The 27,087-nt window shown below is 37.3% G+C and overlaps 2 protein-coding genes across 2 annotated transcripts; one reads left to right on the top strand and one right to left on the bottom strand.

Annotated features, from left to right (window-relative positions):
• Positions 1 to 2,650: 2,650 nt before the first annotated feature.
• Positions 2,651 to 4,779, bottom strand: LOC100373837 (inhibitor of growth protein 1-like). The gene is made up of 2 exons (XM_002741276.4): positions 4,534 to 4,779; positions 2,651 to 3,399 (listed from the first exon to the last, which is right to left on the bottom strand). The coding sequence occupies exons 1-2, from the start codon at positions 4,685 to 4,687 to the stop codon at positions 2,786 to 2,788; spliced, it is 768 nt and encodes a 255-aa protein (XP_002741322.1). The 5' UTR covers positions 4,688 to 4,779; the 3' UTR covers positions 2,651 to 2,785.
• A 311-nt stretch (positions 4,780 to 5,090) lies between these two features.
• Positions 5,091 to 26,646, top strand: LOC100373690 (putative cysteine--tRNA ligase, mitochondrial). Its single transcript, XM_085497769.1, has 13 exons — positions 5,091 to 5,501; positions 6,792 to 6,842; positions 6,929 to 7,118; positions 8,976 to 9,085; positions 10,093 to 10,314; positions 10,984 to 11,117; positions 11,706 to 11,840; positions 16,608 to 16,746; positions 20,477 to 20,600; positions 22,987 to 23,085; positions 24,398 to 24,524; positions 26,005 to 26,105; positions 26,194 to 26,646. Exons 1-13 carry the CDS (start codon positions 5,209 to 5,211, stop codon positions 26,245 to 26,247), a joined length of 1,779 nt encoding a protein of 592 aa, XP_085353895.1. The 5' UTR covers positions 5,091 to 5,208; the 3' UTR covers positions 26,248 to 26,646.
• The last annotated feature ends 441 nt before the right edge of the window (positions 26,647 to 27,087 follow it).

The raw sequence follows: 27,087 nt of genomic DNA, 5'->3' as shown, positions 1-27,087 counted from the left end.
TATTACCCATGAGTCTTTGCAGGTTTATTTCAATCTTTTACTGCCATGCAATGTGAAATTCATACTTCTTGGAATTCACCAAATTGGCGCATAGTTTGTACCTACTATGATAATATGAGAAGTACAGATCTTATTGACACAAATGACTGCTTTTATGATACAAGATTTGCAGAGCAGGGGCAAGGTCAAGGGTCATGAAAGGTGTGTCTAGCAGCCTGTGCTGTATACCTAAAGGTAGTACAAATGTTCCATAGTATGTAGGTGGAAAAAAAAACAAAACAGTAGCACACTTTTATTAATATAAGACAACAGAGGGCGCTATACAAGAAATATATATGTATGAGCATTTTACCAGCTGTAGCATTGAATTTTTTTTTCAACAGTTGTCAACAAGTGATGATTTGTTTATTTACACAGCAGTTAGTCAAAAGTCAAAAAGTTTTGAGGGAATACTTCTCTAATCAATGGTATATACCAATACCACCTATCATTTATTACCAGTAGTTTTCCATTACAACAAAATGCAACATTACTAATTTGAAATTGACTAATTTTTTATACCACGTCTCGTAGCTGTTTTAATATTCTATTGAAAAGCATAAATTAAGTTGATATGTTTATTATTTTCAATGAATTGTCAAAAACTAGTTTTCAGTATTCACCGATTTACTTCTTCAGAGAAAAATAAAGTAATCTATGGTATGGGAAATCTCAATGATACACTAGTATCTCTCATGTAAGTATTCTGCATTTTTGGTTGTTGATTTAACTATAAATGATTCAATAATTTAATAGTTTCAAAAGCAAAACAAAAAGTTTCAGATCAAATAATTTTACACATACATCCATTTTATTAGATTGTGTAGCATGTTCAATCAAATCCATGAATGCACAACAGTTGGATACATTCAATTTTTTTTTAAATGGTCCCCAGTCGGCAAATAACATACATTTATAACATTCAAGTTCCATGTTGATTCAAACAATACGTCTTGGGCATAATTCAACTTGGCATGTGCATTTTAAGCAATGAATCCATTTTGGGTCATGTGATAGTGTGGGTACATGTACATTTATTCCTGCAATTCCATGTCTCTGTCTTTATGTAGATTGAAAAACCGCTACAGCTGTATTCATATGCAAATGTTAAACCGTTGTGGTTGTATTTGTTTCTGAATTCATATGCTAGCATAAATGGCACATAACTTGTAAATCAATATTTTATTCGCTACATAAGTGCTTGTAAATCAGACCTTGCACCATGCCCAAGACTGCTGCCTAAGACAAGGTGCAACATGGGAATTGACACGTAAAATTATTAAAAAAGTTGGCCAAGGGCAAAGTTCAAACCCACATCAGGTGAGATATTGCAGATTCAAATGCATTAATGTCATGCATTGAATTATCAGAGAGCAAATGCATTTATGTATTAACCTCAAGTGCTCACTGTACAAAATAATTGCTTGCTGAATCTTTCAACTTTCATTCTGGTAAAAATTGGTCATCTATTCTTGCATTGAAAAATTAAGTTTGTGCAAACAACCTGAATGAGTAATTTATGCCTCAGATACGATATGGCACAACCTTGTTTGAAAACAACAATGGCCGTCAGTTGGCCATATTTGATTAGAACATAGTATTTATTTTGGCCTTGTGAAAAGAACAGAACAGGAGAGGTTCCATGTAATGGAAAACATCTATACGACTACATAATAATTGGCATATAGAAAAATTTGCATACACTGTAATTATAGAAAAATCCAAATTTTATTGATCAAACTAATCAATAGATTTCTAACCCAGTATTAAAATTTCAACAAAGAAATAAATATACAAATACACTGGGCACAGAAGATCTATAATTCAGAGATAATAAAACACCGACTGAAAGGACTGGACATGCATCTAAATGTTTCCTCAGATTCATGATCAATGTGTGCTAAAAATAGAACCCTAGCTTGGGAAAAAGAAATACCTTTATGAGGGGAGATACTTTCCAAATAAGTTAATTATAGTTTTCAGTGAAACTTAATTTATCAGCCAAAAAAGAAAATTGGCCACCAGGTTTTGAATATGTTTTTGGGAATCCAATAGCACTTCACTTTATTAGAAGCATGTGATTTATTTATGGGAATAAAAGCACACATTATATATATGGAATTGCATCACATTATTTAGGTGTCAGCAGGTACTGGATTGGTCAGCTTTTGATTTCACTAAAACCAAAGATCGGAACTACCTGAGTACAAGTGTACAAAGTAGAATTGCACTCAAAATAAATATGTTAAACAAATAGCTTACATGTGCTTCTAATAAAGGAAACTGTAGAATAAAGTGAAACGAATTAAGAACATACCCATCAAGTATTCATTACTATTTAGTTGACAATCCATTGATTAGTGATGACAGAGAGCTGTCATACTCAAATGCCTTCTGTTCTTGCAAGTCTACAAAAAAAAAAAGCTGTAAATTGTACCCGCCTGATGAAACAGTGAATGAATTCATAGCAACCCCCCGTTCCCACAAAAACTTTTGATATATTAGACAATAAAGAAACTCTCAATTCAAAGAAATTCTACTTTAAAAATATTTACAACAAAGAGGGTACTGTATCTGTATATATAATATTACACAGGACTGATGACCATGGAAGCGTGTTGTTGAACAACATTATTGTTTTTCACAGTCCTGAAAAAAGGATTTTGAACAAATTGCTAATCCATGACCAGTCACCAAATATTGTACATGTATTTCAAAAATATTAAATAATTATTAAAAGAGTTAACTATCTAGAATGTCCTTTTTTTCTTTCCGGTGTACACTTTGGACAGTACCATTTGCCTTTAGGTTTTGATGTGAGTCCAACACAGTTAAAGTGAAACCACTCAATTACACATTCATCGTTATCGCAACCAATCATTTCACCGTATGAAACTTGATTACATAAACAATATGTAGGTTCATTTGGATCAATTACGATCTCTGGGGGTGACGCTTCACGTTCACGCTCCTTTGCTTTGGATCGCTTTTTCTTTTTCGCCACTTTCTTTTCACTTCCAACAGCTGCAACAGAAACATCTTTATCCTTTTCTTTGTGATCATGATTTCGTTGACGCCGTGATCTTTTTCCAGTCCGTTCATGGTGGTGTTCTGTCTTGGCTTCCACATGATTACCTTTTTCATTACCGCTTTCAAGTTGATCAAAGTCCAACTCTAATTTTCGAGTACTATTTTCTACCAGATCAGCCATTTGTGAACATAGTTGGAGTTTTTCATCTCCTAATTCTTGACTTCGCACCAATGCTCTTTGTAATTGTATCAAGTATCGTTTTTTAGCAAGTCCATCTATATCTTTTTTCTGGTACATGCTGTAAAAGTAGTCCATCTCATTCAACACGCCTAAATGAAAATAAAATGAATGTAAAAACTGTAAGTACCTGTTACTGTGCAATTCATAAACGCATGAATTCATTTCAAAGAAACCTTATAAATTTATTTCAGCAAACATATCACTATAATTTCAATGAACAATTTTGATGAGATTTCCATGCATCTTTTTGGTTCATGCAAAAACACTAGTGTCTTTGATTTATGGCAGTAAATCTGCGAACAATTGAAAAAAACCTGCAAATAATCACTAGTAATGGGCATTACCAAATGGTTTCTATAATCGATAAAAGCATCTTCTTTGGATTTGGATGAAGCACGACGACCTTTCGAGACAAATGGTTGATAAATATTTAAGTTTGTTCATAAAACAAACCCAGTGTAAATGAATAGATTAATTCTGATTACTAGTTTATTGCATTGATAACCCACAACAAATGAACAGCTGATGAAGATCACACCCCCTCATTACTATGCAAATTTATATTCACAACTACTGAATATTCATTAAATATACCACTTCCTGTGCATAGGGAATCGTAGACTACATATTCAGCGTGTTAGTAACATGCATTCCCCTAACTACAAAATTGATTATGCTGATTGCTCTGCTATGTTGGGTATTAATTTACCAAAGTTTGTAAGCAATTTTGCGAAAGCGTGGTTTGTTGCTGCTCTTAAAAGAGAACGATCACAAATAAAGTTGAATCTCGTAGCGAATCGACCAGTATTCGTAAGCAGTGGCACCGGTGGCAACCGTACCCACTTTCAGCATTGTTGGCCGCCAATTCAATGACAGAAAACTATCCATTACAAAAATAGAGCTTAACAATTACTCGATTTTTCATTTTAGAGCCTCGGATGGAATTAAGTAATAACGAAACAACTGCTGTCAGATTTGTGCGGGAAAAGCGACTGCTTTAAAATCTGACAACATTCTAAGCAAACTCGCTTGTGGCGGCAGCCATTTTGATTCAATTGCCGCTGCGACTTCAAAACAACAACGCAACATAAACAGTAAAACTTGTATACAAGACCCAAACTCACGAGTTACGGTCTCACTGGCACTGCAGTCACACGTGTAACGTGCACACGCAAGAATATGCCAAAGAAATAACATTTTTCCTAAGTACGACAATTTCCCACCTCTGTACTGGCAGTCGATCTCTCGCATCTGGGAGATGTTTCGCTGGAGGTCATTTGGAAGCGATTCGACACAATCCAAATAATCCTCGACGTAAGCAGTCTGACACTGGAGTTCTTGGTTATGTTGACTCAACATCATTTCAAGTTTGGACATCCTTGCAGCCCATCAAGTAGCAAATAATCTTCACGTAAACACGGGTGACAACTTGCCAGCAGATCAGAAACGTGAATGGATTGAGTTTTGCATTTTGCACATGCGCACTCAATAGTAAATAACTGTTTACTGTATCATTAGCGCTTCTCCCATATATGGAATAGTTGGGAAAACACATTTATAAAGGGGTCGGTGTTACAAAATAAGGTCAAATTGCATTTTATCTCACAGTAAAATGAAGATTTAAAGGCCAGAAAACATAATATAAACATTTTAATAGTGAAAAAAGAGTTACAAAATATAGAAATATTTTCTGCTTGTAGAATACAACAATAAATTATAAATTTGTATTACCTATATAAAAAATAGAATAGCCCACAAAACGAACTTCCACGGTGAGGGCGCTTATTATACCATCAGCTGTTCCGACTGCAGGTACTGCTGATATATCCCGAAACGTGGTCGAAACAGGTTTGTAGAACCAGGGAGCTGGTAGAACGTACAAACACAACAAAGTATCTATGGCAGTCAGATCTTCTTGTAGTGGAATCGTTAACAGACTTATACACAGACACTTTCAAAATACGCTATCACAAAGTGTTTACCCAAAGTTTGCTCTGTCGACAACGTGCTCCAAATATCGGAAAAAGAAGGTAGCGGAACCAAAAGACTGTGAAGACATCGACACAGGACAAAACAATGACGCCAGTCCTTGGGCTGAACCCGAGGGTTATAACACGGGTGTACACGTTTATAATTCACTGACGAGAACTAAAGTACCTCTGATACTCCAAAAAGACAATATTGCAAAATGGTAGGTTTACACATGTACTATACTCTCAAGCGAAGATCCTGGCATAATTATAGAACTTGCCAATTATATTTACACAACACAAAGATTTATTTAACATTTAAATACTAGTTACGTTTTTTATAATATTTTTACATATATCTTGTTATTATTTTAAAACTCTTTTTTGGTGTACTTATACTTGTCCCATATAAATCTTTTTACACGGAGGCAATAACGTTATTATTATCAGTTCAGACTCAAATATTAATGATGACAAGTCTGAGGTTCAGTGCGTTGTTGTAATTATAATCATAGTCCCTCTATAAACTCCCATCTAACTCAGATGCTGATGGCAAATCTACTTACCTCACCCTCACAGATCTGGTTTTTGACAATTCTGTAATAAGATTATGTTCTTGATCAGTAATTTTAAATGAAGACACATCTCTTAAAGTCATATTTTATGCAAGGACTGTGGGACCAGTGGACCGTCTGCAAAGACAGTAATAATAAAACTATATTAGCTCATAATTCAAAAAATACATGGTATTCATTTATTCAACACTTTTGCCAAATTTACTCTGATTTACAGTAAATGTTGTGAAGCAAAGTTATGTCCCTCTATAGAGGGACTGTGTTATAATACACAGCTTTGAATGTTATTGTCTATCGTTTGTCGAAATACCGTAGAAATTAAACAATAACATAATGTAAACACAGAAGCATGTGTTGAGCACTGATGGGGGCTCCCATGTTCATCACACCCAAGTCAAGCAATCAGACAATGAATAGAAAAACTAATCAATTAATTCACAGACTGACTAATTTATATTAGAATTTCTAAAAACATAGTTCTTGTAATTTTGTAAACATGCAAGATCATAATATTTGCATTCTATCATCTTGAGTTTCCAACTATCTTTTTTCGACTTACCTGCCTACTTTTATGATTCAAACCAACTTTTTTTGATTTTTTACCTAACTTTTAGTGCTGTTCAGCCAATCTTTTTGACTTTTCCAACAATGATGACTTTTCAACCAACTTTCCATGCAACCTGATGATTTTTTTATGCAATGACTCTGCAGCAAATTTTGATTTATATTCCCAATAAATTAGCCATGATTTAGGGAAGACGTAAACACTCGTGGATAATTGGTATTACCACAGTCCTTCTCTAGCAAATAAAAAAAAAAATCTTCAAATTTGAAGGTAATAGCAGGTAAATGTTTTATCAATTTCCATAAAAAAATAGTCTTCTGAAAAGTCTGATACTTGCAGTATTTTAATATGCTGTTTTATTTCTTTTGAAGGTATATGTGTGGACCAACAGTGTACGACAGTGCTCACATTGGACATGCAAGGTAAGAAAACATCTATTAAACTTGACATTTATGGTATCATCAATGATACATATTCAATTATTCAGTTCATCTTTATTGTTCTGCAGCTGTTACGTTAGATTTGATGTCCTTCGGCGAATTCTGACTGAATTCTTTGATATTGATGTTGTCATGGTGATGGGTGTAACAAATATTGATGATAAAATAATCAATCGTGCACGTGAAAAGGATGTAGATTTCAAACAGTTAGCAAGAATTTATGAAAATGAATTTGCCTCGGACATGCAAGCATTGAAGGTAGGTGCAATCTGTCGTTGATAAATGTGATCAGCAGCTGTTTCTTTAAAAACATGGCCAGTCTGGTACACCTTTGGCCACATGGCCAGTCTGGTACACCTTCGGCCACATGGCCAGTCTGGTACACCTTCGGCCACATGGCCAGTCTGGTACACCTTTGGCCACATGGCCAGTCTGGTACACCTTTGGCCACATGGCCAGTCTGGTACACCTTTGGCCACATGGCCAGTCTGGTACACCTTTGGCCACATGGCCAGTCTGGTGCACCTTTGGCCACATGGCCAGTCTGGTACACCTTTGGCCACATGGCCAGTCTGGTACACCTTTGGCCACATGGCCAGTCTGGTACACCTTTGGCCACATGGCCAGTCTGGTACACCTTTGGCCACATGGCCAGTCTGGTACACCTTTGGCCACATGGCCAGTCTGGTACACATTTGGCCACATGGCCAGTCTGGTACACATTTGGCCACATGGCCAGTCTGGTACACATTTGGCCACATGGCCAGTCTGGTACACATTTGGCCACATGGCCAGTCTGGTACACATTTGGCCACATGGCCAGTCTGGTACACATTTGGCCACATGGCCAGTCTGGTACACATTTGGCCACATGGCCAGTCTGGTACACATTTGGCCACATGGCCAGTCTGGTACACATTTGGCCACATGGCCAGTCTGGTACACATTTGGCCACATGGCCAGTCTGGTACACATTTGGCCACATGGCCAGTCTGGTACACATTTGGCCACATGGCCAGTCTGGTACACATTTGGCCACATGGCCAGTCTGGTACACATTTGGCCACATGGCCAGTCTGGTACACATTTGGCCACATGGCCAGTCTGGTACACATTTGGCCACATGGCCAGTCTGGTACACATTTGGCCACATGGCCAGTCTGGTACACATTTGGCCACATGGCCAGTCTGGTACACATTTGGCCACATGGCCAGTCTGGTACACATTTGGCCACATGGCCAGTCTGGTACACATTTGGCCACATGGCCAGTCTGGTACACATTTGGCCACATGGCCAGTCTGGTACACATTTGGCCACATGGCCAGTCTGGTACACATTTGGCCACATGGCCAGTCTGGTACACATTTGGCCACATGGCCAGTCTGGTACACATTTGGCCACATGGCCAGTCTGGTACACATTTGGCCACATGGCCAGTCTGGTACACATTTGGCCACATGGCCAGTCTGGTACACATTTGGCCACATGGCCAGTCTGGTACACATTTGGCCACATGGCCAGTCTGGTACACATTTGGCCACATGGCCAGTCTGGTACACATTTGGCCACATGGCCAGTCTGGTACACATTTGGCCACATGGCCAGTCTGGTACACATTTGGCCACATGGCCAGTCTGGTACACCTTTGGCCACATGGCCAGTCTGGTACACCTTTGGCCACATGGCCAGTCTGGTACACCTTTGGCCACATGGCCAGTCTGGTACACCTTTGGCCACATGGCCAGTCTGGTACACATTTGGCCACATGGCCAGTCTGGTACACCTTTGGCCACATGGTCAGTCTGGTACACCTTAGACAAACACGTTAGTTTTAGGTTGATCAATGAATATGGGTGTATACAAAGTTGACACGCAGGAGTAATCGCATGAGAACGTTTTCTATTACCCATGTATTAGCATGGGACAAACATTGCAACAGGTTGTGTTGTTGTTGACCACGTTGACAGGTTTTATTCAGTTGTTTCTCACTGCTATCATTGCTTACTTTCACAGTTACGCGCATTTTAAACTCAATACAAACAGGTAAGAGACATGATGATGTCAGCATGGTTATAGTTTTATCATAATGATCTACTTAACCATTACAATGCAGGTTCTTCCAGCCACAGTTTATACCAGAGTTACGGACTATATACCTCAAATCTTAGTATTTGTTCAGAATATAATAGATACTGGATGTGCATATTCTACTCCCAGTGGTAGGTATTAAAATCATTTATTACCATTGCGACATTGGAATACATCATTGCTGTGAATTATCGTATGATAATAGAAAATTATTATACAGTATGGTGTTTCATGGGCCCTGACGATTTTTACTTTAAATTCAGCAACAAAAAATGAATTCCGGTGAAATAAAAAATAAAAGTATAATGCTATATTAAAACGAACTACAGGAAATCATTCAAATGTTAAACATTTGATGGAATCTACTCAGTGTATCATCCGTGTCTTAGCATAGACTGGTATGCATATGCATGTTCGAGGGCCACGTCTTTCTACACTATGCATCAACCGGCGCACCAGTCGTGTTTTGGATGTTAAACAAGCCAAAATACATATCATAATAACGATTACAACTGTGCAAATTTGGATTGAGAGTCAATGCTATGCTTGATTATGTGCTCGGCTGTGGCTCGCACCATCTCGCATAGAATCAACTCCTCATCCTGAATCCATTTCAGTTTATTATTGTTGTATTAATGACTAACTTTCAGCATATTTGTGTATTGTTCATTCCTGCCCCAAAACTAAAATGAAATTTTATCATTATTTTGGTTCATACGAACAGTTTCAGATATTGCTTTTAGTTTTTGGGTTTGTCATTTTTATCAACATTTCATGTGAAGAGCAGTTTGTACACAATCATTTCGTTGTTGGTGCCAAAAGTTGACATTGGCAATCAAAGGGTTAAACTAGTACACTGTATAATTAACTAATTAAGCAATAACCTCTGTTGGGTATATTTATTTATAATTAGCAATTTCACAAAAATGTGACATATGTGAACGAGCATAGATAAGTATCTTATTCTGTTGTGTCTCACAAATAATCGATTGTTGATATCCCATAATACAGTGTCAGTGTTTTAACCAATGACAATGGTTCAATTAAACATGTGACATCATAGTATAATACAACATTTGAATATTATTGGTTTGACCCAGAATCATTTTAGATTGAGATAAGTCCTTGTATTTCACAGGTAGTGTTTACTTTGATGTGGAAGCATTTGGTATAGAGAGGTATGCAAAACTAATGCCTCATGTTCGGCACGACCACGGCAGGCATATTGTAGAACCTGAGAAGAGACATCTCAGAGATTTTGCTCTCTGGAAAGCTGCTAAGCCAGGAGAGCCATGGTGGTCGTCTCCATGGGGACAAGGAAAGGGACGTCCAGGATGGCACATAGAATGCTCTACCATGTCCAGGTATATATACTAGTAATTTGTATTATGCGATTTTTTTTCCCATTCAAGCCCTTAAAAGGCTGTGTGAGTTTCCAGGGTGATAGTACTTTTTCATTATATACAAGGAGGTTACCTCCCATAATGCATTGCATATATGTGCAATTACATTCTCAGTAGTGCAAAATTTTGAATTCCGCTAAAACTGAACTTAAACTGAAAATTAAACATTAACGTAGAAATTATTTTTAGCCAATGCCACCTAGATAATTTAGACAATGATAAAATAATGTTCTTCTGAAAACTGATGACAAAACAAAGAGCAACTGAAAATTCGTCCCAAGATTCCAGACTCTCTGATATATATTCCTAGAATCATGAAGAATTGTATTTTAGTTTTCAATTCGTTCTAAATGTTCTAAAATTTTTAAATGTCAGAATTCTATATGAAATATTTTATTTACAGTCTATGACACTATTATTGATATGACATTCTCTCTTTACCGTGGCAACCTTTATAACAGATGTAGTGATAAATTAAATGTAGTGAAGAGTAAAAAACAAAATTAAAGTGAATCTTTAAAATTTGACAAACATTTTATTATTTAAAGTAAGCAACTCATTTTTAACCATAGACACCACTAGTATATATATATATTATAATAGTTTAACCCAAATTACTTTGTTTTTCAGTGCAATATTTGGAAACGCGTTAGATATCCATACTGGCGGTATAGATCTGGCATTCCCACACCATGACAATGAGATAGCACAGTGTGAGGCCTGTCATCAAACTCATCAATGGACCAATTATTTCCTGCACTCTGGTAAGATATATATCACCTTTAGTGTGACAAATATTGCATGTGATATGATTTGGTTGTGGTAACATCAATATTAGGTGTGTGTGGTTTGACAGTACACCATCAAAAACAAAATAATTAGAAAATGATATTATGCTGCCATTCATGCTCATTTCAAGTAACTGAATGAAAGTTTTTGTTTTGACTAGATCAGAATAGAATAGAATAGAATACACAGAACTAGAATAGAATAGACAGAACTAGAATAGAATAGACAGAACTAGAATAGAATACACAGAACTAGAATAGAATAGACAGAACTAGAATAGAATAGAATAGAATAGAATAGAATAAAATAGACAGAACTAGAATAGAATAAAATAGACAGAACTAGAATAGAATAGACAGAACTAGAATAGAATAGAATAGACAGAACTAGAATAGAATAGAATAGACAGAACTAAAATAGAATAGAATAGACAGAACTAAAATAGAATAGAATAGAATAAACAGGAATAGAATGGAATGGAATGGAAAGGAATGAAATAGAATAGCATACTAAGACCTATTATGTATAGACATTATCTTCTATTTGAGTAATATATTTTCTAGGAATTCTACATTTGAAGGATGATGCTGAGAAGATGTCCAAGTCTATTGGTAATACAATAACTGTACAGGATTATTTACAAAAACATACTGCAAATCAGTTTAGAATGATTTGTCTACTTACAAAGTACAGTCACAGTAAGTAAATTGGGGGCATATCTCCAATAGATATTAATTCTATGCTGGCTATGGATGACTTATTTTGACCATATTTGTGTCATTTACATAAGTGTGTGTTCTACTAGAGTAAATACAGTATTGTAAATTGCACATGTTTGAAATTAATGTAAACAAAGAATGTACATGTATGTGTTGTGGACATGAACATGCGACCCACATCAAACCCGACGATTATGGTGCTTAAATTTCATATGAGGCACATTTTGATTGTTGCTTGAAGCCTTCATTTGATTGCAAGTTCATATCCAACCTGCGTTTGATTAAGTCAGCATGTGCTCATAATGAAATGTCTGATTGTGCCACCTGGTTGTATCACAGACTCAAATGAAGTGGTCATCATCTTGAATTTTTAAGGTGAATGTTCGCAAAGCACTCCATTATCACTTGAGGAGGGAGGAACATCCAAGCGGAACAACACCATGTTGGCGGACGATTTCTTTTGGCAGATAATAATTCATTCAAATATTGAGGCTAGAGTACTTATTTTGGGATAATCCTACAAGGTCATGATTTGGACTTGACCCCCTGATTGACACCAATTAACTAATTGCAACTCAACATGCTATTGTGTGTAAACTGTTCCTATTATTTTTTGTCTACCGATGTTTTTTTCTTATTAGTCCCCGTTCAGGCGCAGCCTGAAAAGGGGACTACTAATTCAGGTTATGTCAATAATTCCGTCTCCAACATTTTCTCAGAAATTCTACAGCAGATATCAGTGAAACTTGGCAGGTTGATGAACATGTCCCCTCCGAGTATGCACGTAATTTTTTTTCCAGATCTGAAAATCCCAAGTGGGTCTTTTTCACGATTTTATCAAAAATTGCCTCTCCCGGCAACATTGACAAAACATCTGCGCATGCCCAGAATAAATTAATTACTGTAAAATACTTTATTTTTGCTTGCTACATTTTTTTGCTATTTTCGCTGAAGGAATGTTTCAGTTAAAATAAAATCCAGCGAATATACCCTTTTCTTATATTTTACAGTCAACTTGTCAAAAATCAATGAAAATAAATTCAATACAAAACACCCAGAAAAAGTCTTTTCAGCGAATGATAATTCCAGCTGAAATAAAATATTTTACAGTAGATTAGATCTGTGAGTAAGGCTGCTGTTATTACGGCACGTGATTTCTCCATTGCGTGCAATTTATTATAGTACTGTTTATACATGTATTCTGTTTGGCTCAGTGGTCTCATTCACTCGTTACTAGAAGAACTAGTAACTTTATTTGATTTCAAGAACTTCAAGAAGGCGGCATAAGAGACGTGTTTGCAAAGGTAAGTTTTCCAGTTTATTGGGGTACGATTGGTGTACATTTCGTGACGTACGGACGTGAATATTATGATGATTGCCAGCTTTATATTCTTATGAAAAACCAAAAAAAGCAAACAATTGTCTCTAATCTACGAAACTAGTTTGTGAATTGTATACCCTGTCAAATTATTGTACACGAACGATTAATTCACGAGGACATTCACGGTAAATCGTTTTCCGGTCTTTTGCTTGTGTAGCGATTTCCGAAATATTCACAACTCGGGGGATTATATTCGTATTTTTTATGTTGTGAGCATTGAACTGTTAGTTGCAATGAAGATTTTGGCGATCTTGTGCGATTCAACATGGCGGATGTACAGTGACAACACGTGTATGGACGGTCGGTCGAGCAGTCTGCAACGGACCACAGTCTGTGAACGGACCGTTAATGTTTTGGATATTTCATTCACTCCTGATGCCTAAAAGAGTCTAATTTATATTTTACCGTAGTCATTGACACCTATTCAAGAGTATCATGTTTATTGTGAATAGCGTGAATGGGTAAGCTTCGTTTCGACAATGGGCTGTTATTTCTGTGAACAATGTTAAATTATTCTTTGAATGCTCAGTTTATTTTTTTGAAAACAACTAATTTTTCGATTTAAAAAAAATCATGCCGTTTTCCCCGTCAAAATCAAAGCATAAAGATCTTGCTAAACATCGGTGAATCCCCTGTTGCGTTCACCACGAGGTCACTGAGCCGTCATTAACATATTTAAATGACCACGTGTACTGAAATAACATGGCGGATATCGCATCGCATCGCATTTACATTCGACCGAAATCATTCGTTTACGATGAAACTAAGTTGAATATTACTTCCAATTCATAAAAATTCAACGAATTATTTTTTTGTGCGTATTATAATCATTACTGAATAATAATAAACAATGGCAATACTTCGAAAACAAGTAAGTTATTCACTTGCGAAACACAGAATGACCAGATTGTGCTACCGTGATCATTCGTGTTTGTATTTATTCGAAACTTCTTTTAGAAAATACTTTACTTTTCGTAAACTTTACTGAATTTTTGGGGGGATTCAATTCCAACATTTCGCGATGCCAAACCAAAGGCCTTTCACTCTTTGAGTGTGACACCTAAACCAGAAGTTTTATGGTGTATAAACTGGCACTAAATGAAAAAGCCGTTGAACCTTATTCAAATTTATAAGTACATGTTATTATGTATTTAATTATGAAAACTGACTAAATTAAATGTGATCTTATTTTTAATTTGAACAGAATTATGATTTATATCGGTAATGACGTTTTCATCCAATATTAATAGTGCAATTGTTAAAATGCCTACCTACACATTTATTGTTTTTGTTTCTGTTGCCCTGAAATAGACATTTGTAAAAAAAAAAAATTTAAAAATCATGCTTGATTCAAATTCAAAAAAAAAAGATGTAGCCATGTAGCCCCTTCCTGTTATCTGTTTCCAACTTCTTCCAGAGTAAAACTGGTGAAGCCATGTAATTGCCATACAATCATAAACTGTGGGAAAACTTATATGTTATTGAAAATCTTTATTTTGTTGTCTGTGAATTAATATAATATTTGAAATGGTGTAATGGTGCAAAATATTCTCAAGCAATTGGTTTTCTGGTGGCACTACACTGTGCATTTATGCATGATCTCAGCTTACTAAGTGATGATGGTGGTTGAAATGGAAAACTGAATACAAAAATCCAGTAACATCTCAAACGAATTTCCGTCTGCTGTGAATGCATGTTTCGTTACATCAAATAAATAACCCAATTTTATTGAATGTATCCAAAAACATGGTACCAATGATCTGAAATTTCAGGAGTGCTCGCTGAAGGTTTATCAATCTTGCTTATTGTCTTGTTCTTTACCAATCCTGCATTTCAGTTACTAGAATTTATACTAAAAAAAATAGTTTCTGTTTTTCTTCTAATAATTCGGCCACTCTCAAAAACAAATATTTTTCCATGGTCGAAATGCAAGAAGAATACAAAACTACTGTGATTGCATAGCGATACCTGTAGGGCCATTGTCAATTAGTTCGCCTGATCAACACAGCGTTATACATAGGGCTGATATTGAATCACGGAGAGTAAAGTCTTGTGATACTAATCTCTAGAACCGCTCAGATTGGTACATACCGGTATGTCTTATGAACCCACATGTGTATATCTTTAACAATACTCATTTTAAACTTTTTTTTTTTTACAGTGGTGCTGTGAACTGCTTCAATTTTGCAAGGCAATTTTTTCTGGGTTCCTACAACATGGAGTGTCAGGGACTTTATTGAAATTTCATAGAATCCTGAATATATCTAGAAGTGAAAATTAAATGGTTTACAGTATTTTATACCCATTAATAATGATGAAATGCAATAATATCACTGCACTAAAAAGACTTCAAACAATTATTGTTACTTCTCCATTGAAGGTTATGAGCAGACCAACCTTTACTGGCTTCCTTAATTATTACATGTACTTGCTCTGAAAACATAGCTTTTACAATTGTTTAAATTAACAGATGTTGTTCTATGTACAATGAATACATTTTAAATAATAAACCTTACTGTATTAATAAAAAATTGTATTTGACAACATGAGAATGAATCTGATGCCCAGTGATGTTGAAATAAACCCAGGTCAAGGTTCACTCAGATTTATGAATGCAGTTTCTTGAGCAAGTATACATGTATGACAAATAGTTTTGTTGCACTTGTGTGAGACATGAAATTGAACACAGCGCCCTCTTGAGACGATGTTTGGTAATTTTGAGATTTTTCTGTGAAATGATTTTTCTGACATTGTGAAGTGCCCTATTGTTGTAATTTCATATCTTTGATAATGCAATGCTTGGATTTAACACTATTTTTATCGGAGAACAATTTCTTTATTTACTTTCTTTTGACCGGTCAAAGGTCATGTTTCAGCATCCGTCCATTTTTAATGCTGTCTTCTGCTAGATTGGCGGAAGATTCTTCTTCTTTTCTGAGTTAATTTTGGCCATCAATCAATCATTCATTTTGATGCCAATGTCACTGACTGTTAGCTGAAACTGAACTACACTATTTGATTGAAGCTGTTTACAGTGGCGGTTGTCTAGACTGAGTCAGGGTTTTTTTGTTTTTGCTTTTGTTTACACTGGTCCAGAAATAAAAAGAACAGAACAGGACATTGCATTAAACTCTACCATCTTGTTTGTGTAATATTTTTGGCGTTACACTTGTGTACTCTGAGATTCTGAACATGGGTCAGTGGAAGTTTTTAGTTGTCAGTACAAAACTAGATTATGGGAAATCACTTTATGATGAGTTGTACCCACATAGAGTACATATTCATTCACCTGTTTGCAGATGTTCCTTGTACTACTTTATAATCAAATAACGGGGACTGTGACATTTCATGTCTTGTTTTCCTAGATATTGAATATTGTGAGGATATTGTGATGCAAGCTTCAAGCATACTACACACTCTTTCATCATTTCTCAGTGATGCTGATGCTTACATCAGAGGACAAATGACTTGTCACTCTTTAGATGACACAAAACTGATTGAGCAGTAAGTTTATATTGAATCTAATAGATTATATATATATACTCAGTGTAAGATCACACATAATAGCGTACACCATAGCATACATCGTAACTTGTAGCATACATTGTAGCATACATTGTAGCACACATTGTAGCACACATCATAGCACACATCATAGCACACATCATAACACACATCACAGCACACATCACAGCACACATCACAGCACACATCACAGCACACATCACAGCATATATTGTAGCACGCATCAAAGCATATATTGTAGCACACATCATAGCACACAGCACACATCAAGGCATATATTGTAGCACACATCAAAGCATATATTGTAGCACACATCAAAGCACACATCATAGCATACATTGTAGCGCACATCATAGCACACAGCACACATCAAAGCATACAGCACACATCATAGCACACATCATAGCACACATCACAGCACAGATCACAGCACACATCATAGCATATATTGTAGCACACATCAAAGCATATATTGTAGCACACATCAAAGCACACATCATAGCATATATTGTAGCACACATCAAAGCATATATTGTAGCACACATCATAGCACACAGCACACATCATAGCACACATCATAGCACACATAGCACACATCACAGCACACATCACAGCACACATCACAGCACACACATTGTAGCACACATCAAAGCATATATTGTAGCACACATCAAAGCATATATTGTAGCACACATCAAAGCATATATTGTAGCACACATCAAAGCATATATTGTAGCACACATCAAAGCACACATAGCATACATTGTAGCACACATCATAGCACACATCATAGCACACAGCACACATCAAAGCATATATTGTAGCACACATCAAAGCATATATTGTAGCACACATCAAAGCACACATCATAGCATACATTGTAGCGCACATCATAGCACACAGCACACATCAAAGCATACAGCGCACATCATAGCACATAGCACACAGCACACATCATAGCACACATCATAGCACACAGCACACATCATAGCACACATCATAGCACACATCATAGCACACATCACAGCACACATCACAGCATATATTGTAGCACACATCAAAGCATATATTGTAGCACACATCAAAGCACACATAGCATACATTGTAGCACACATCAAAGCACACATAGCATACATTGTAGCACACATCATAGCACACAGCACACATCAAAGCTTACAGCACACAGCACACATCACAGCCCACAGCACACATAGCACACAGCACACATCATAGCATACATCATAGCACACAGCACACATCATAGCACACATCATAGCACACAGCACACATCATAGCACACATCATAGCACACAGCACACATCATAGCACACATCATAGCACACAGCACACAGCACACATCAAAGCATACAGCACACATCATAGCACACAGCACACATCATAGCACACAGCACACATCATAGCACACAGCACACATCGTAGCACACAGCACACATCGTAGCACACAGCACACATCGTAGCACACAGCACACATCGTAGCACACAGCACACATCGTAGCACACATCGTAGCACACATCGTAGCACACAGCACACATCGTAGCACACAGCACACATTGTAGCACACAGCACACATCGTAGCACACAGCACACATCGTAGCACACAGCACACATCGTAGCACACAGCACACATCGTAGCACACAGCACACATCGTAGCACACAGCACACATCGTAGCACACATCGTAGCACACATCGTAGCACACATCGTAGCACACATCGTAGCACACATCGTAGCACACATCGCAGCACACATCGCAGCACACATCGTAGCACACACCGCAGCACACACCGCAGCACACACCGCAGCACACACCGCAGCACACACCGCAGCACACACCGCAGCACACACCGCAGCACACACCGCAGCACACACCGCAGCACACACCGCAGCACACATCGCAGCACACATCGCAGCACACATCGCAGCACACATCGCAGCACACATCGCAGCACACATCATAGCATACATTGTAGCACACATCAAAGCATATATTGTAGCACACATCAAAGCACACATCATAGCATACATTGTAGCACACATCATAGCACACAGCACACATCAAAGCATACAGCACACATCAAAGCTTACAGCACACATCAAAGCATACAGCACACATCAAAGCTTACAGCACACATCATAGCACACATCAAAGCATACAGCACACATCATAGCACACGGCACACATCATAGCACACGGCACACATCATAGCACACGGCACACATCATAGCACACGGCACACATCATAGCACACAACACACATCGTAGCACACAGCACACATCGTAGCACACGGCACACATCGTAGCACACGGCACACATCGTAGCACACAGCACACATCGTAGCACACATCGTAGCACACATCGTAGCACACAGCACACATCGTAGCACACATCGTAGCACACATCGTAGCACACATCGTAGCACACATCGTAGCACACATCGTAGCACACATCGTAGCACACATCGTAGCACACATCGTAGCACACATCGTAGCACACATGGTAGCACACATGGTAGCACACATCGTAGCACACATCGTAGCACACATCGTAGCACACATCGTAGCACACATGGTAGCACACATGGTAGCACACATGGTAGCACACATGGTAGCACACATGGTAGCACACATGGTAGCACACATGGTAGCACACATGGTAGCACACATGGTAGCACACATGGTAGCACACATGGTAGCACACATGGTAGCACACATGGTAGCACACATGGTAGCACACATCGTAGCACACATCGTAGCACACATCGTAGCACACATCGTAGCACACATCGTAGCACACATCGTAGCACACATCGTAGCACACATCATAGCACACAGCACACATCAAAGCATACAGCACACATCACACATCAAAGCACACACAGCACACATAGCACACAGCACACATAGCACACATCATAGCACACAGCACACATAGCACACAGCACACATCAAAGCATACAGCACACATCATAGCACACGGCACACATCATAGCACACGGCACACATCATAGCACACGGCACACATCATAGCACACCGCACACATAGCACACGGCACACATCATAGCACACGGCACACATCATAGCACACGGCACACATCATAGCACACGGCACACATCATAGCACACAGCACACATCGTAGCACACATCGTAGCACACGGCATACATCGTAGCACACAGCATACATCGTAGCACACAGCACACATCGTAGCACACATCGTAGCACACATCGTAGCACACATCGTAGCACACATCGTAGCACACATCGTAGCACACATCGTAGCACACATCGTAGCACACATCGTAGCACACATCGTAGCACACATCGTAGCACACATCGTAGCACACATCGTAGCACACATCGTAGCACAGATCGTAGCACACATCGTAGCACACATCGTAGCACACATCGTAGCACACATCGTAGCACACAACGTAGCACACAACGTAGCACACAACGTAGCACACATCGTAGCACACATCGTAGCACACATCACAGCACATTGCACAAAAAAGATCTACAGCTAAAGTTTCTTTCAACAAAACACAAAAAATGTTATACCGGTAATACTTTTTTGGAAACTCTTCACTTTTAAACACTACTACACTATATGCATTACAGAATGAACTATTAACATTGTTCTTCATCCACATCTTTATATTATATGCCTTAATGTTTTCAATTATTAGTTTGATGAGAACGAAAAAGCTGGTCATGGAGAGTCTACGTGATGACTTTGATACAAATAGAGCAATGGGAGCCATATTGAATTTGGTGCATAACTGTCATGGTCAGCTGAACAGGAGATCAAAGGTTACATAATACATTTTACTGTGATGCACTTTATTTACTTTTAAGAATCTAATTTGTTTATTAAACAATAAATCGAAAGAGTGGCCAACACATGATGCTTAAATCTCATTGGGCAATCTGGAACTATTAGTATTTATTAAAACAACGCTTTAGTATAGTAGTCTATGCAAATTGTCAACATCTATTAGATAAATGTTAATTTAAAGCAACTTAATGACATGTGTATAGTCAGATTTCATTAATCAATAGTATAAAATAGTATTGTTGTTTCAGCATTGGACTCATGATTGATAGTCCCAAGGGTGTGCCACAGACTCAAAGGGAAGACTAAAAATCTGACCAAGTTTTATTTACTAACAAATGCCGCTTTAGAACCTTAGTTAAGGTGCTTGTGTTTGACTCATCCTGGTTTACGCCAAGATAAAAAAATAATAAAATAAAATAAATAAAACACGCACATGTGACCTGTAGAAAAAACACTTACCGGTACTTACAAGAGCTGATTTTGCAAGACAAAGTTTTGGGGCACAGAGACTACACATGCATACAAGTAATTGACGATGAAGCAATTAAATGCTACAAATGTTGAATAAAAATCAGATTACTCAGGTTTAGACGAAAGTGAAAACCATATATAGACTGAAATCATTTGGGCTGTGTCTGTTGTTGAATTCTGCAAACATAAAGTGACTTGGCGTACTAGCATCAAATTTGAACGGAAATATTTAAAAGCTTTTAATGCTTGTTTAAGATCATCCTGACAGGGCTGCTGAAATCTGCAAGATACCTGCTCTGGTGTCCGGCACCCGATTTTCAGAAATTTCAAACATTGTATATACCGTATTACCCCGGGCACGTGCCCAGGGGCCTGAACGTACAAAATCGGGAAAAATTGGGGGTGGGCGCTTACCCGAGAACCACCCCAAAAAAGATTTTAAAAAGCTGTTTTTGCGATCGTATGATAAGGTCAAATAAAGGAATGCTTTCGTACACTTTGTACACGTACTTATTTCTTGATTTATGCGAGGTTTCAATAAACGTGAGCACTCGGTCAAGATCTGTGGGAACACTAAGACACAGGGCCGAATTTCAAGAATAAAACTTGTTTTATGTCAGCGAATGAAGTTGTATTACTCACTGAAATTGACTACAAACTATGGTAAATATTGTAATCAATGCACGGTTACATTTTTAGTAACCGTGATCAGTGCATGCAAGTCGAAACGGCCAGGAAAAACAACCACTTGTAATCCAAGAAGGCGATGACCTCATTAGCATAATTTTGTTCACGCACGTATTGATACATCGCATCGTAATTACTGAAGAATAGCAGACAGGGTTATGAAACAAAAAAAAACTTTTATTACTGATGTGAAATGTTTACAAACTATTGTGAATACATAAACATATCCAAATGGCGATACATAAAAAACAGACTGAAAATAAACTCTGGTCGACCTCATTAACATGATTTATTCACGCACCCACACACAAGACAAAATTATGATGCAACAAGTTCCCATCGTCGGCATGCCTCATTATGGTTATCGTAATGGACTTAAGGTCGGCAAAATGTGTTTTTCTTCAACGACAGAAAAATAATCCACATGACCGTAATGCCATAGCTGTGATGAGGGATGGAAAGAAAGTAGCAATGTCTCAAAAGTGCTAGCTCCCGTTCACAGTCAGCTGGCATCGGTGTCGCTGGGTGTATATGATATGATAGAGGGAAGTTGTGCAACCAAATTTGCAGAGTTCGCAGTTTTTCGCCGATAAAAAAATAACTAAGGCAAAATCTCACGGTTTTTCAGCATTTTTGTAATAAAGACATTATCCTCTATCAATAATCCGCCCCAAATAGAAACATTTCCACTAATTCTTGTGTTTTTTCGACAAAACCTGCGATTAGGCTGCGAAAGTAGAACATTCCGGAGGGGGTGAAACTGAAGAGCCAAACTTAACGCGTAAAAATAGAACGCGTATTTTGACCTCTACGTAGCCAACCAATGGCTGGACACGGATACGTTTTTGGTCGTTGCCAAAGAGCCCCGCGTCTATCGCCTGGCAATGCTCTTCCAATGAGTATTTACGTAAAAACACAAACAAAACGGCCCTTTTCAGGGCCACCACACACTCCAAAAAGAGAACTACCGTAACAAACACACTATTTAAATAAAGCAAACGCGTTCGTTTTTGACAAATACAACTTTATTGTTGCCCTAATTCTTGGCTAAAAATCACCCTGGGCGTTTAACCGAGGATGTCCCCAACATGTAACTCTTGTGAAAACAGGGGGGTGGGCGCTTGCCCAGGGAGGGGCGCATGCCCGGGGTAATACGGTAACTGTGCGGTTCATCATTAATTGGTAACTTTTCATTTTCTGTAGGACACTAATATTGTCAGAAGTCCCGATGTCATGGCTGCCATCGCGATATATGTAAAAAAAGTCTTGAAATCATTAGGAGTAGAGCTCTCAACAAGGCAGGTATGTATTACTCATGGTAAACCAAGTACAGTACTATGTGACTGATGAATGTGTACCTTTCTGAGTATTTACAACCATCTCCATAGCTGCAATACTGAACACATTATAGTGTCAATCCTACAATGTAAAGTAATAGACCATTTTCCGCTCACTACGTTATGCGTGAAATTGAACGTAAAAACAAGACAAACAAAGGTCATAGTGTCGTAGTGGCGTCAAACATCCTGTGGGATTCGACAAATGCGAAAGTATTTTGGGGGGACATTTCCATGCTTAGTAATGTGCTGTCCACATTTGATAATAGGCAATTTTGATTAAGTAAGGGTATTCGGAAGCAATATTTGTCTGTCGAAGATCGGCCGGTCGATGTGAGCTACAAAATAAAGAAATTCGAGTTCAAAATCAAATCGTTCGATTTTTGCGGCAGACGTTTGATGTGCATCTTTCATGCATCTCACGAGATCTCGCAATTGTACGGAAAATCACCTATTATAATATAGTTAGCTGATATTTTTAAAAAACTGAATAGATTGCCCTTACAAACCTCCTGAAGGGACATTAATATCAAGATGACTCAAATTTTTATTTGTCCTTGTTTTTTTACTTTTGAATCTTTTAAGTCACAGACAACCTGGTGACTATGATTACAAATGAACGTACTTGATTCAAACTGAACCTAATTATAAAAAAGCTTTGTTTATAACCAAATATCTCAATAGGACGTAAATAATAGCAACTCCTCCCAATTTCTCCATGTAAAAATCAACATTTTAACATCAAGCAGACTTACAACTAGTAAAACTTGTACCATATCTGATCTGTTAGAAGCACATGTAAACCAACAATAGCATTTACTTAATCATTAAAAGGTGTGGTGTGGGTCCCATGCAACAAATACATTGCGTGTGAAATATGTTGATGTTTACATGAAATTTTATACTCACTGCATGACAATCGCCACCCTTTGATACCTCGCCTGCTGAATGCCTCTACAGACACACGAAAATCAATATGAAAGACAGTGGGCTCACTTGCGTCATTGACGCAAGAGTATGCGCTACTAATAGAACAAATACAGTATTTGGGATGTGAAAGGACCAAACCAAATTAATTGATTTGAAACATTTGTGAGGCAGGTTACTGTTAAAATGTTTATTTTTACTGACATTATTTTTCCTACTAGGTTTTAAGTTCACCAATTTGTCACTGAAACAATGAGTTATATTGTTATTTTACACATTCATGTTGATTTCATTTAGCGCACTATACTTATCGAGAATATCAAAATTAAAATCTTTGTATATTACTGTAGGAATACATGAAAGATGATCATTCTTATGTCATATCACAAGTCATGGATACGGTGACAGATTTTAGGAAGAAAATTAGAAACTTTGCATTGTGTAAGATGCCAAGCGAAACCTATGCTGCTCCTCATGGTGAGTTATTAGTTACTGCAATGCTTAGGGCATTCAACATTCTTTGTCAATTTCTGTATTAAAGAAGATTTACAAATATAACATCAGGCTGGGTGCTATAAAATGCACGTCAAGTTCTATTTTTTGTTGCTATTTTTTTTTTGCAATTTTGAGAAATCTAAAAAGCTGGTATCATAATAAAAATGAATAATTCATGATGATACATTTGTTTGTTCAAATAGTATGAACTGCATAAAACCATTGAGAATCACCATGTGACAAGCTTGTCAAGGTCTCTTGTACACTTTTATATGTATTGGCTGATTTATAAACAGTATTCTTGGTGGGCATAGCTATGTCACGGAGCCTTCTATGTTGCTGAGATGTTTACCACGTGTAAATCTCTAAACTAAGCAAATTCATTTTTAGCTCCGCTGTCGACTTTGTCGAGCGGAGCTTATCATATGAGTGATTGTCCGTCGTCGTCCGTCGTCGTCGTCCGTGTCAATGTTTTACTTTTTCGACTTCTTCTTGAAAACTACAAGCCTAAATGCTTTGATACTTGGTGTATATGTACCTTGGGTAGACCTCTCTTAGGTTTGTTCATTTCATGTTGATATCTTTAATTCTCTAATTTTGGTGAATATTTTTGTCATTTTTGGTAAAAACTGATATTTTCGACTTCTTGTTAAAAACCGCAAGTGCAATTGCTTTGATATTACATATATAGGTACTACATGTGGACCTCTCTCAGATTTGTTCATTTTGTAATGATATCTTTAATTCTCTGATTTTGGTGAATATTTTTGTCATTTTTGGTAAAAACTGATATTTTCGACTTCTTGTTAAAAACCGCAAGTGCAAATGCTTTGATATTACATATATAGGTACTACATGTGGACCTCTCTCAGATTTGTTCATTTTGTAATGATATCTTTAATTCTCTAATTTTGGTGAATATTTTTGTCATTTTTTGGTGAAAAGTGATATTTTCGACTTCTTGTTGAAAACTGTAAGTCAATTGCTTTGATACTACATGTATATAGGTACTACATGTGGACCTCTCTCAGATTTGTTCGTTTTGTGATGATATCTTCAATTCTCTAATTAATTTATTTTGGTGAATATTTTTGTAATTTTTGGTAAAAAGTGATATTTTCGACTTCTTGTTAAAAACTGTAAGTCCGATTGCTTTGATACTATTCATATTGTTCATTTTCTAATGATGTCTTCAGTTCTTTAATTGAAATGTGCATTGCTAACAGCGGAGCTATCTCAGCCGATAGGCTGCTTGTTTCTCCTTTTTTGATTGCTCGCTTAATTTGATTTTGTAACCATTACTGGTCACTACATTCATCTTCATTCTGACTATTGAAAATAAATAGAGAGACCACTACAGATTTAATGTGGGGGGCCCTTCCCATAGTTTTAATTTTATGGCATTGGTAGTCTCTGTATACTTGCGACAAATCGCAGTAACACTTTATGTATATCTCCACAGATAAAATTATGGACAAAAATAAAAAAAAAGAAAGGCAAGTTTTATTGAAGGCATGTGATGAAATGAGAGATGAATTGTCACCAATTGGTATCCAACTCAAGGTATTTATATTCAAATAACTGCCAGTCAATTCTTTCATACAAAACCACGTGTTTTCTCCAATCCTGTCTGTAATGCTTATCTTGGCAGGATCATGGTGATGAATCTACTTGGGCATATACAGAGAACAAAGATACAAGATGATGATGTATTATGCATTCCTATTGGCTGAACTTCTACAAACACCTGGAATTCTTCTGCCATTGTCCAATCAGTGAGCTGGTTTTGGAATCCACCTTATTTTTGATACAACACTGCTTTATTATGGTGTCAGCAGGAAAGGACTCCTAATGCTGTATTTCAGAACTTGACTGATGGACCAATCATTTTGAGAAAATGAATCGATAGGATCAATTAAATTACTTGTACTATAAATTGATCCCCACTCATTCTAAATGATTGGTTAATACATATTCAAATCATAGCTTTCAAATACTCTTGAAGGCTAGAATGACAAACCCGGGAATCTGAATAATATCTTGCATCTAGGGGCTCTGCAGTTGGAAATTGTTTTCCTACACAATAAAAAAAACACACATCTTCTGTCTAATTGTATTAAGAAAGAAAGAGAACTCAGGTCATTAATTTGGGTATGCATGTAAGACAATACACTGATAGGACTGGAGAATCTGTATTACCAGTACTTAGAATTAACTTTGACAATAGCGCCCTCTATCAGCCACGACTCGTGCAATTCATAGCCTTTTGTTTAACATTTTTCACCACAGCAATAGTACATCAGATTTCACATACTTTAGACAATAGTATTGTAATACTATTGCAATGCAACGTTCATTTGTAGATGGGGCTCAGTTTTTGACCCATGCATTACTTAAACCATTCATACATTATAAACAGTTAAAACTGCATGTAAACCATTCCATGTTAAAACTTTTTCAATAAGGAATCAAGCGTAAGTAAAATAAGTTCAGTCAAGCAGTATCCGCGGCGACTCCGTTAACCCTTGCAACAATCGATTATTCA

This window comes from Saccoglossus kowalevskii, chromosome 4 (genome assembly GCF_978046115.1).
Source record: "Saccoglossus kowalevskii chromosome 4, keSacKowa6.1, whole genome shotgun sequence".
NCBI classification, from domain to species: Eukaryota; Metazoa; Hemichordata; class Enteropneusta; family Harrimaniidae; genus Saccoglossus; species Saccoglossus kowalevskii.
The sequence above is the reverse complement of the archived record's forward strand: the minus strand, read 5'-3'. Positions and strand labels throughout refer to the sequence as shown.

What these genes read in the sequence shown, in the direction of transcription:
- LOC100373837 (XM_002741276.4), bottom strand. Translation starts at nt 4,687, where the DNA reads ATGTCCAAACTTGAAATGATGTTGAGTCAACATAACCAAGAACTCCAG. An exon ending in GATCGACTGCCAGTACAGAG is followed by an intron (nt 3,400 to 4,533) that starts GTGGGAAATTGT and finishes ATTTTCATTTAG; the next exon opens with GCGTGTTGAATGAGATGGAC.
- LOC100373690 (XM_085497769.1), top strand. Translation starts at nt 5,209, where the DNA reads ATGGCAGTCAGATCTTCTTGTAGTGGAATCGTTAACAGACTTATACAC. An exon ending in CGGACATGCAAGCATTGAAG is followed by an intron (nt 7,119 to 8,975) that starts GTAGGTGCAATC and finishes ATTACAATGCAG; the next exon opens with GTTCTTCCAGCCACAGTTTA. An exon ending in AACCTATGCTGCTCCTCATG is followed by an intron (nt 24,525 to 26,004) that starts GTGAGTTATTAG and finishes ATATCTCCACAG; the next exon opens with ATAAAATTATGGACAAAAAT.